Source organism: Microtus oregoni, unplaced genomic scaffold (genome assembly GCF_018167655.1).
Source record: "Microtus oregoni isolate MIOR12 unplaced genomic scaffold, Mior012 000079F_000, whole genome shotgun sequence".
NCBI lineage: Eukaryota > Metazoa > Chordata > Mammalia > Rodentia > Cricetidae > Microtus > Microtus oregoni.
In genome coordinates, this window is record NW_024544152.1 from 3,839,251 (window position 1) to 3,851,975 (window position 12,725).

General features: G+C 43.2%; 1 protein-coding gene across 1 annotated transcript; it reads left to right on the forward strand.

Annotated features, from left to right (window-relative positions):
* Positions 1-7,679: 7,679 nt before the first annotated feature.
* Positions 7,680-9,566, forward strand: LOC121441535 (transcriptional repressor p66 alpha-like). Its single transcript, XM_041642767.1, is given in 1 exon segment — positions 7,680-9,566. A coding segment is annotated over 1 exon segment (1,887 nt).
* Positions 9,567-12,725: the final 3,159 nt, after the last annotated feature.

Genomic DNA, 12,725 nt, shown 5'->3' on the forward strand with positions numbered 1-12,725 from the left:
ACTTTCTGACATAGTGGAGTTTCTTAATATTTTAGTCTATGATGTGCAATTTTGTCTCATTTCTCTTCCCACTTTCAAAATAGCTACCTATTTTTTACTTATTCATTATGGATAATTTTAATATACATATATGTATATGCAAAACATACACCAAGTTATCTGACCTATAGTCATAAAAACTATCATTCCATGGTAAATTTTTCTGCAACTGTACTGTATATACATTGTTTTACCATCTATAATTTGTATTATATATATATATGTATATATATATATATATATATATATATATATGCTTGCTGTGGTAAAATTCCTTTTCCATTTCGTCATCATCAGTAGCTATGATATATTTTGAGTTAATATTTTCAATGGGTATAAAGTGTATGTTTACATATACATTTTTCTGCAGGTATATGTTCAATTCTTTTATCACTGTTTGTTTAAATTTGTTTAGGAATTAAAAGCTTAAGTTGATTATTTTATCAAATAAACATATCTGTCCAGAAAATTTCCATTCACCAATTATTTCTAACTTATGATGGATGAGTCCAAGCTCTGAAGCTAGGAATGAATTGGAGTCACATCAGTACTGGTTAAGGTGAAGGGACAGAGCCACAGATATACAAAACAGACTTTATTCACCAACATAAAGGACATGAGGCAAGCAGGTGCTGGCAGGCACACAGACACACACCAACATTCATGGACTACATATAGGCAGACATAGGCTCACATTAAGGCTGTCACACATTCCACAAAGAAGCAGTTCCACATGCCTGTACACAGGCATATACAGGCAGGCTGACAAAGACAAAGGCACTTACCTCTGACTTCAAGAACAATTTGTACAGAATCAAAGTGTAACCATTGTCTAACTTTGTGTTTCCTTGATATTTGCTATCAAACACTCATATCTCTCTGTAAGTTCAGTTCTAGCTATCTTGACCTAGGCTGGATTAACACCAAGTTGCCTAATGAATTGACTCTTTTGCCCCTCTGTTTACTACAAATGGCTGCCTTGTGATTTTTTATGATGATTTCCTTATTGTTTTTGTTATATCATTCAAAAATCTAAGTCATTTTAATGGTGACATTTTTCTCTTGTTGTTTGTTGTATTTTATTACTTTAAAAAAATACCAGGAATCCAACCGGGAGGGCAGTAGTTCCTTTGTCTCCATAGCCTGCCTGCAGCAAGCAAGGTAGGCCCTATGTTTACGAGCTACCCAAGCAGCACGGAGATCCAATCTGGGCACTGGGAGAGCCATCTTTGGGGTGAGTGAGTGCGGCAGCAGCCCGGAGAAGGGAACTCAGACGTTCCTCATCCCCCCTAAACTTCCTGGTCATCCTGCTGGGGCTATACTGCCCGACACCTCCTCTCTCTTCCTATCCCACCAAGCTTGCATTCAGACTCCGCCCCCCCCCCCCCCCAGCTCAGCCTGTTTGGGTGCTAGGACCGGGACAGAAATCAAATCCAACCGGGAGGGCGGGAATTCCTTTGTCTCCATAGCCATCACTGGGGAGTGACATCACTGGGAAGGTACATCAGTGGGCAAGGAGACCTGATCCTGTAAAAGAAGTTCCATAGGGGAGCATTCAGAGGAAGAGATGGGCAGGCACCAATGCAAGAATTCACCGAACAATCCGAAAAACAACATGAAACCACCAGAACACAGTGACTTCACAACAGGAGGACATGAACACCTTAATCAAGAAGAAGTAAAAGAAATTAACTTTATGAAAGTGATAGAGGACCTTAAACAGCATGTAAAAAACGCCCCTACAGAAATGGATGAGAAGTATAATAGAAAGCTTGAAGAATTGAATAAATCAGTGAATTATATCCTAGGAAACCAAGGAAAAACAATCAAGCAGATAATGGAAACAGTTCAAGACTTGAAAACTGAAATGGAGGCAAGGAAGAAAATACAAACCAAGGGCCGGCTGGACATGGAAAATCTAGGTAAACAAATAGAGACTTCAGAAACAAGCATAACCAGCAGAATACAAGATTTAGAAGAAAGAATATCAAATTCTGAAGATAACATAGAGAAAATAAATGCACTGATCAAAGAAAACAGCAAGTCCAACAAAATCTCATCACAAAACATTCAGGAAAACTGGGACACAATAAAAAGACCAAACCTAGGAATAATTGGAGTAGAAGAAGGAGAAGAATTGCAGCTCAATGGTCCAGAAAATATATTTAATAAAATTATAGAAGAAAACGTTCCCATCCTAAAGAAAGGTGTACCTATGAAGGTTCAAGAAGCATACAGAACACTGAATAGGCTGAATCAAAAAAAAAACATTCCCTCACCATATAATAATCAAAACACAAAGCATAAAGAATAAAGAAAGAATATTAAGAGCCTCAAAGGAAAAAGGCCAAGTTATTTTAAAGGTAAACCTACCAGACTTACACCTGACTTCTCTATGGAAACCATGAAAGCCAGAAGGTCCTGGATAGATGTACTGCAAAAACTAAGAGAACATGGATGCAAGCCCAGACAACTATACCCAGCCAAGCTTCCGTTCACTATAAATGGAGAAAACAAAATTTTTCAGGATAAAAACAAATTTAAACAATACGTAGCCACAAATCCAGCATTACAGAAAGTAATAGAAGAAAAATCACTAACCAAGGAGGCCAACAATGACCACAATAACTCAGACATCTAGAGAACCTTCACCAGCGCAACTCAAAGAAGGGAAACACACAAACTCTACTACTAAAAAAGTGACCGGAGTTAACAACCACTGGCCATTAATATCACTTAATGTCAATGGGCTCAACTCACCTATAAAAAGGCACAGGATAAGAGATTGGATACGAAAATAGGATCCAACATTCTGCTGTTTACAAGAAACATACCTCAACAACAAAGACAGGCACCTACTCAGAGTGAAGGGCTGGGAAAAGGTTTATCAATCAAATGGACCTAAGAAACAAGCAGGTGTGGCCATACTAATTTCTAACAAAGTTGACTTCAAACTTAAATCAATCAGAAGAGATGGAGAGGGACATTTTATACTCATAACAGGAACACTTCATCAGGATGAAGTCTCAATCCTGAATATCTATGCCCCTAATATAAAAGCACCTACTTGCGTAAAAGAAACAATACTAAAACTCAAGGCAGACATCAAACCGCACACACTAGTAGTAGGAGACTTCAACACTCCTCTCTCACCAATGGACAGGTCAATCAGACAGAAACCTAGCAGAGAAATAAGAGAATTAATAGAGGTAATGAATCAAATGGACTTAACAGACATCTATAGAATATTCCACCCTAATAGGAAGGAATATACCTTATTCTCTGAAGCTCATGGAACCTTCTTGAAAATTGACCACATACTCGGTAACAAAGCAAACTTACACAGTTACAAAAAAAATATTAGTAACCACTTGTGTCTTATCAGATCACCATGGATTAAAGTTAGAATTCAACAATAATGCTACCCCCAGAAAGCCTACAAAGTCATGGAAACTGAACAGTCAACTATTGAACCATACCTGGATTAAGGAAGAAATAAAGAAAGAAATTAAAGTCTTCCTGGAATTCAATGAAAATAAAGAAACAACCTCCTCAAACTTATGGGACACTATGAAAGCAGTACTAAGAGGAAAGTTCATACAACTAAGTGCCCACTTAAAACAGAGAAAGCACATATTGGAGACTTAACAGCCCACCTGAAAGCTCTAGAAAAAAAAGAAGCAGACTCACCTAGGAGGAGTAGAAGACTGGAAATAATCAAACTGAGGGCTGAAATCAACAAAATAGAAACACAGAAAACAATCCAAAGAATCAATAAAACAAACAGGTGGTTCCTGGAGAAAATCAACAAGATTGATAAACCCCTATCCAAACTAATTAAACGGCAGAGAGAGAATATGCAAATTAATAAGATCAGAAATGAAAAGGGGGACATAACCACAGACACAGAGGTAATTCAGAGACTCATTAGATCTTATTACAAAAGCCTGTATGCCACAAAACTGGAAAATGTAAAAAAAAATGGACACGTTTTTAGATAAATACCATATACCAAAGTTAAACCAGGACCAGGTGAACAATCTAAATAGACCAGTTAGTTGCGAAGAATTAGAAGCTGTTATCAAAAACTTCCCTACCAAAAAAAGCCCAGGACGAGATGGTTTCAATGCGGAATTCTACCAGAACATTCCAATAATACCTAATACCTACACTCCTTAATGTATTTCACAATATAGAAACAGAAGTATACCAAATTTCTTTTATGAAACTACAGTTATTCTGATACCAAAACCACACAAAGACTCAACCAGGAAAGAGAATTACAGGCCAGTCTCACTCATGAACATCGACGCAAAAAGCCTCAACAAAATACTGGCAAACCGTATCCAAGAACACCTTAGAAAAATTATCCAGTTTGATCAAGAAGGCTCATACCAAAGTCTATCAATGTAATCCATCATATAAATAAACTGAAAGAAAAAAACTATATGATCATTTCATTAGATGCTGAAAAATCATTTGAGAAAATTCATCATCCCTTTATGATAAAAGTATTGGAGAGATTAGGGATACAAGGGTCATACCTAAATATAATAAAACTATATACAGCAAGCCGACAGCTAACATCAAATTAAATGGAGAGAAACTCAAAGCCATCCCACTGAACTCAGGAACATGACAAGACTGTCCACTCTCGCCATACCTCTTCAATATGGTGCTTGAAGTTCTAGCAATAGCAATAAGACAACATAACGGGATCAAGGGGATTCGAATTGGAAAGGAAGATGTTAAGCTTTCGTTATTTGCTGATGATATGATAGTGTACATAAGCGACCCCCAAAACTCCACCAAAGAACTTTTACAGCTGATAAACAACTTTAGTAATGTTGCAGGATACAAGATCAACTCCAAAATATCAGTCACCCTCTTATAAACAAATGATATGGAAGCAGAGAGGGAAATCAGGTAAGCTTCATCTTTCATGATAGCCACAAACAGCATAAAACATCTTGGGGTAACTCTAACCAAGGAAGTGAAAGATCTATTTGACAAGAACTTTAAGGCATTGAAGAAAGAAATTGAAGAGGATACCAAAAAATGGATGGACTTCCCTTGCTCTTGGATTGGGAGGATCAAGATAGTAAAAATGGCAATTCTACCAAAGGCAATTTATAGATTCAATGCAATCCCCATCAAGGTCCCATCAAAATTCTTCACAGATCTGGGGAGGACAATAATCAACTTTATATGGAAAAACAAAAAACCCAGGATAGCCAAAACAATCCTATACAATAATGGAACTCCTGGAGGCATTACCATCCCTGACTTCAAACTCTATTACAGAGCTACAGTAATGAAATCAGTGTGGTACTGGCATAAAAACAGGGAAGTCGACCAATGGAATCGTATAGAAGACCCAGATTTTAACCCACAAACCAATGGACAGCTCATTTTCGATAAAGGAGCTAAAAGTATACAACGGAAGAAAGAAAGCATCTTCAACAAATGTTGCTGGAAATACTGGATGTCAATCTGTAGAAGAATGAAAATAGACCCATATCTATCTCCATGCACAAAACTCAAGTCCAAATGGATTAAAGACCTCAATATCAGTGCGAACACACTGAACCTGATAGAAGAGAAAGTGGGAAGTACCCTACAACAGATGGGCACAGGAGATTGCTTCCTAGCTATAACCCCAGCAGCACAGACATTAAGGGCAACCTTGAATAAATGGGACTTCCTGAAACTGAGAAGCTTCTGTAAAGCAAAGAACACTGTCACTAAGACAAAAAGGCAACTCACTGACTGGGAGAAGATCTTCACCAACCCCGCAACAGACAGAGGTCTGATCTCCAAAATAAATAGAGAACTCAAGAAACTAGACTTTAAAATGCTAATTAACCCAATTAAAAAATTGGGCACTGAACTGAACAGAGAATTCTCAACAGAAGAAGTTCAAATGGTCAAAAGACACTTAAGGTCATGCTCAACTTCCTTAGCAATCAGTGAAATGCAAATCAAAACAACGTTGAGATATCATCTCACACCTGTCAGAATGGCTAAAATCAAAACCACCAATGATAGCCTTTGCTGGAGAGGCTGTGGAGGAAGGAGTACCCTCATCCATTGCTGGTGGGAATGCAATCTTGTGCAACCACTTTGGACTTCAGTGTGGCGGTTTCTCAGGAAATTCGAGATCAACCTACCCCTGGACCCAGCAATACCACTCTTGGGAATATACCCAAGAAATGCCCTATTATATGACAAAAGCATTTGTTCAACTATGTTCATAGCAGTAGTATTTGTAATAGGCAGAACCTGGAAACAACCTAGATGCCCTTCAATGGAAGAATGGATGAAGAAAGTGTGGAATATATACACATTAGATTTCTATGCTGCGGTAAAATCAATGGCTTCTCGAATTTGCATGCAAATGGATGCAAATAGAAAACACTATCCTGAGTGAGGTAACCCAGACCCAAAAATATGAACATGGGATGTACTCACTCATAATTGATTTCTAGCCATAAATAAGGGTCACGGAGTCTACAATTGCTGAACCTAAAGAAGCTAAATAAGAAAGTGTACCCAAGGAAAAACATATAGTTATCCTCTTGGCTATGGGAAGTAGACAAAATTGGCGGGGAGAATATTGGGATCTTGGGGGTGGGGTGGGCTGGGGGTTAAGGGAGATGGGGAGAGAAAAGTGAGAATGGAATGATGGGGGGAACTTAGTGAAACAGGATGATAGGGATAAAGGAAGGTTGGATAGGGGAGCACGGAAGCACAATTTTTAGTTCAGGGAGCCACCTTAGGGTTGGTAAGAGACTTGAAACTAGAGTGGCTCCCAGGAGCCCAAGGTGATGTCCCCAGTAACTTCCTTGGGCAGCTGAGGATAGGGAACCTGAAATGACCCTATCCTATAGCAATACTGACGAATATCTTGCATATCACCATAGAACCTTCATCTGGTGATGGATGGAGATAGAGACAGAGACCCACACTGGAGCACTGAACTGAGCTCCTAAGGTCCCAATGAGGAGTGGATGGAGGGACAAGATGAGCAATGAAGTCAAGACCACGAGGGGTGCACCCACCCACTGGGGCAGTGGGGCTGATCTATTGGGAGCTCACCAAGGCCAGCTAGACTGTGACTGAAAAAGCATGGGCTAAAACTGGACTCTCTGAGCATAGCGACCAATGAGGGCTGATGTTAAGCCAAGGACAATGGCACGGGGTTTTGATCCTACTACATGTTCTGGCTTTGTGGGAGCCTAGCCAGTTTGGATGTTCACCTTCCTAGATGTGGATGGAGGGGCGAGGACCTTGGACTTTCCACGGGGCAGGGAACCCTGACTGCTCTTTGGACTGGAGAGGGAGGGGGAGAGGAGTGGGGGGAGAGGAGTGGGGGGAGGGGAGGGGGAGAAGGGTGGGAGGAGGGGAGGGAAATGGGAGGCTGGGGGGAGGCGGAAGCTCTTTTTTCTTTTCTTTTTTCCTTTTCTCAATAAAAAAGGGGGGGGCGCATCTGGCAGGAGGCGCAGGCAGGCGGAGTGGCAGAGGGAGCGCTGCAGTTCTGGGTGGCCCCTCAGGCGCAGGGAGCACATGCAGCTGGCTCCCCCCACCCCTGCTCTGTGGACACTCGCTCTGCCCCCAGACCCGGTCGGTGCGCGCCCCGAATGAGTGAAGAAGCATGTGGAACCCGCAGTCAGAAGCGAGCCCTTGACCCCCACCTCAGGGAGGATGATGTGGAGAGCAAGAAAATGAAAATGGAGAGAGCACCATCAGAGCTGACCGTGGACGGAGACACCAGGGTGATGCCTGAGTCAGGTGTAGGCCCAGCCCAGGGGTTGCTGAGGACAACAGAGACCATGCCCACAGGATCAGGCGAAGGGCTGGTAGGAGATGGGCCTGTGGACATGCGCACCTCACACAGTGACATTAAATCTGAGAAGAGACCTCCCTCACCTGATGTGATCGTGCTCTCTGACAGTGAGCAGCCATCAAGCCCAAGGGTGAATGGGTTGACCACAGCATCCTTGAAGGATACCAGCACTGAGGCGCCCCTGAAAAGCAGCCCAGAAGAGCGAGAGCAGATGATCAGGCAGCTGAAGGAGGAGTTGAGGCTCGAGGAAGCAAAGCTGGTTCTGTTGAAGAAGCTACGATAGAGTAAAATACAAAAGGAAGCCATAGCGCAGAAGCCTGCAGCTTCCTCAGGGACCTCCGTGACCACCCCTCCCCCACTCGTCCGGGGTACTCAGAACATTCCTGCTGGCAAGACATCACTTCAGACCTCTTCTGCTCGAATGCCCGGCAGCATCATCCCACCGCCACTGGTCCGGGGTGGGCAGCAGGTGTCTGCCAAGCTGGGACCACAGGCCAGTTCCCAAGTAGTCATGCCAACACTTGTCAGGGGGACCCAGATTCACAACGTCAGACAGCACCCCTCCACAGGGCCACAACCCCTCCTCCTAGCCCCCCGCGCCTCAGTGTCCAGCATGCAGATTCAGGGACAGAGGATCATCTAGCAGGGACTTATCCGTGTTGCCAATGTTTCTAATACCAGTCTGCTTGTCAACATCCCTCAGCCCACTGCATCCTCACTGAAGAGGACAACAGTTTCCTCTGCTCAGGTCAGCTCCACCCCAACCAGTGTGGCCTCTGTGGTTGCATCTGTTGAGTCTCCAGCCAGCCGACAGGCTGCTGCCAAGCTAGCGCTATGCAAGCAGCTGGAGAAGACATTGCTTGAGATTCCACCTCCCAAGCCCCCTGCTCCAGAAATGAACTTCCTGCCCAGTGCTGCCAACAATGAGTTCATCTACCTGGTTGGTCTGGAGGAGGTGGTGCAGAATTTGCTGGAGACGCAAGCGGGAAGGATCTCTGCCAGCACAGCTTCTGCTATGTTATCCCGGGAGCCCTACATGTGTGTTCAGTGCAAGACCGACTTCACATGCCGCTGGCGGGAGAAGGGTGGAGCTGTTTTGTGTGAGACTTGCATGACGTCCAACCAAAAGAAAGCACTCCAGGTGCATCACACCAGGCAGCTGAAGGCTGCCTTCATGAAAGCACTGCAGCAAGAGCAGGAGATGGAGCAGCGGCTGCTGCAGCAGGGTGTGGGTACGGCCAGCACCAAGGCTGAGGCTGCAGCCCCACATCCCACGCTGAAGCAGATCATAAAGCCCCGACGTAAATTGGCTTTCAGCTCAGGAGAGGCCGGTGACTGGAGTAACGGGGCTGTGCTACAGGCTTCCAGCCAGCTGTTCCGGGGCTCAGCCACAACACCTCGTGGCGTTCTGCACACATTCAGCCAGTCACCCAAACTGCAAAATGCAGCCTCAGCTACAGCCCTGGTAAACAGGACTGGCAGACATTCCGAGAGAGCTGTGGGCACCAGCAAGGGCACCACCTCCAACTGGAAAAAGACACCCCTGAGTCTTTTTTACCTTGCCTTTGTCAGCCCGAGCTTGGCAATGCACAAGACCTCTTCAGCTGTAGACCGTCAACGAGAATACCTCCTAGACATGATCCCTCCACGCTCCATTCCCCAGTCAGCCACATGGAAATAATGGGAGCCGGCCCAGCTGAGGACAGGCCCTTTGCTCTCCACGGCTCCTGGTCTAGGACACACAGACCGCCCTCCTAACAAGTTGCCCGAGACAGCTCAGGCCTTGGCTATTTAGCCTTGTGGTGGTCAGAAGAGTGTGCCACCATGGTGCCCAGGATCAGAAGCAAGGACTTTCCCTGTGGGCCTTCCCTTCCTTTTAGCCTTTAGTTTGCCTGACACCAGAAACTCAGACCTTGGGGCCAGCTCTGCCTGGCCAGCATGGGTGGGAACTCACCCTGGACACTGTGACACGCCCAGGCCAGGCTGGCACCAGGGGCTCCCAAAGTTGAACTGGAGTTTGTTTTCTTTCAGCTTTTCCCATCTTCATTCCCCAGTCTCTGCCTCCTCATGGCCATCTATAGGTTGAAGTTTGGGTTTTTGTGTTTTCTCTTTTAATCACTTCACGATGATGGAATGAAAAGTAAACTGTGTAGACCCAGGGTCCCTGTTGTACACGGTGTAGTCCCTTGCCCCAGAGGGTGCTCTGAGTGGCAGCACGCAGGGATGGCGGGTTGCCACTGTGCCTCCAGTTGTATCTGTTGCTGCTTGCTACAGCCCCTGGCTTCCACGTTTAGAACAAATCGCAGCCCAGACTTTGCCAGAGACTCTAAGGTTGCAGAGGGATGCTGGGCCCACCGCTGGAACCAGATCTGGCTGCTGGGTTATTTTTGTGCTTTATTTTATTAAAATTTCTTTCCTTTCTCTCTTCGTTTTGATGGACACAATCTCAAGGTGCCCAACAGGCACCCAGGTAGGCGCAGACAGACCCGTCTACCCTGGGGTCAGCCGGGTGGGTTCACCTCTGGCTCCTCAGTCCACAGGGATGTCTTTGAAAGGCCAGGTCTTGCTCTTCTGCCCCCCACTCTTTAAAAATTGGTTCCACGGTGAAAGGGCAGAAGCAGCTCACAACAGGGCGGCCTGCAGCAGTCTGCAGGGGTCCCGAGCAGCCCTGGCTTCCTTCAACACAATAGTTAGGGACTTTAATTTAAACCCTTGTTCTGCAGACCACCACCCTCTGCAGACACGCCCCGCCTCCTCCTAATAAAGGCTCATTTAACCCCCCCCAAAAAAAATACCAACCCAAATTCCCTCTTCCTCCCCTCCTCCCACTTTCTCCACACACCCTCTCACTTCACCCCCTCCAGCCCTAAGAGAGGGCAAGACACCCTTCCCTGTGGAAAGTCCAAGGCCCTTCCTACTACATCTATGTTGAGCAAGGTATATATCCAAAGAGAATAGGATCCCAAAAAGCCAGTACTGATGCTGATATCTTCATATTTTATTCTTTACCTTTGTAATTTTTGTGAATTTTAGTATGTCTTAATTTTTAAGTTGGCCCCTTAACACATTTATTATAATGCTAAATTATTTGAAAACTGTTTAAACAAATGTTTTATCATATATATTTTTACAGCAGCCAAGCCCAAACTTTATTTAGGTGCTTTACCTGGCCTATAGCATGTGGACCTGGCTTTTCTATGTATACTCCAGTGGTACTTACGTGGTGATGGGTTACTCGTTACCATCTGAAAAGGGAAAATATTTGGGTTTCATACGTGTTGATACCATACTTTATGAAAAAGAGTCATCTATTTATTGATTTTTCCATGACTTTCTAGATGGAGGTAGATTTGTTATTTCTGAACAATAGTTAAAAAAGCCAGATTCTCTACTGTGCCACTTCTGACATTATCTCATGAGGAGAAAGGCTATACTAATCTTAGAGTTAGTATAAAACACCAAATTGCTCACATATTATTTACTGACACTGTTGCCCTCTACTTCTCTTCACTTTCAGTGTCTTCTTGCATATATTTATACATATATTTTTATTTGTACACACAAATTCTATATGAATATTTTTGTTATTCCTTGTGGTAGGAGAAGTATGGTAACAACTGTCCAAAACAAAAGCTAGTCTCAGTGGATTATCACTTAATCAATTTTATCCCTGTGTAATATTACTGTTGACAACATTTTGTATAATTTGATATCAAAGTGTCAAATATTAGACACCATTGAGGGAGTCATTATAGGGTTAGCAGAAGCCTGGTTCTAGAGAAATTCCCAGGTATCCACAAGGATGACCCCAGCTAAGACCCTAAGAACTAGAGGGGAGGGGGCCCAATTTTGACTTGCTCTGTAGTCAAGCTGATGGACATTTTTAAATCACCATAGAATCTTCATCCAGAAACTGATGGAAACAGAGGCAGAGACCTGTGTTGGAGCACTGGATTGGGCTCCCAAAGTCCAATTGAAGAGTGGGAGGAATGAGAATATGAGCAAAGAGGTGAAGACCATGGTGGGTTCACCCACTGAAATAGTCTACGTGAGCTAATGGGAGCTCACCAACTCTACTCATACTGGAAAGGAACAAGCATAGAACCTAACTAGTCTCTCTGATTGTGGTTGACAGTTACATTGCTGCGACAGACTGAGGAGCACTGACTGGCAATGACACAAGGATTTATCCCTACTGCATATACTGGGTTTTTGGAAACCTATTCTCTTTGGATGGATACCTTGCTCAGTCTAAAAATAGTAGGGGAGGGCCTTGGACCTTTCTCAAAGCAATTTACCTTACCTTCTCTGAGGATTGGATGGGAGTGAGGTGAGAGGGTGTGTGGAGGGAATGGAAAGAGGAGAGGGAGTGGGAACTTGATTTGATTTTTTTAAAAAAATCTAATAAAAAATAAAAAAATGGAGACCTTTAAAAATAACAAACAACTATAAAAAATAAACCTAACTGTGAAAAATATAATAAGCAATATAGAATCTTATATAAGCAAGTGATTCAAATTAATCAAAATAGATGTATCAAAAAATAATTTCTCTGAGGAAGGTGCAATCAAAATGCATTTCAAAGACTGAATAAAGCTAAATATATCAGCAACATGGTATAAACTCTTCTAAGTAGAAAAATAATTTTATAATGTTATCCTTCAACCTTACAGAGTTAATGAACTTAGGAAAACCTGAGAGAGGAGCTAGAATAATATCAATTCTCAATACAACATGAAGTTAAAGAGATACAAAACTTGGTACTGGCAAGATGATTTATTGAGTAAAGTGCTTGTTTTACAATCATAAATTAAGACCTTGGTTTGGATCCCTTCACACA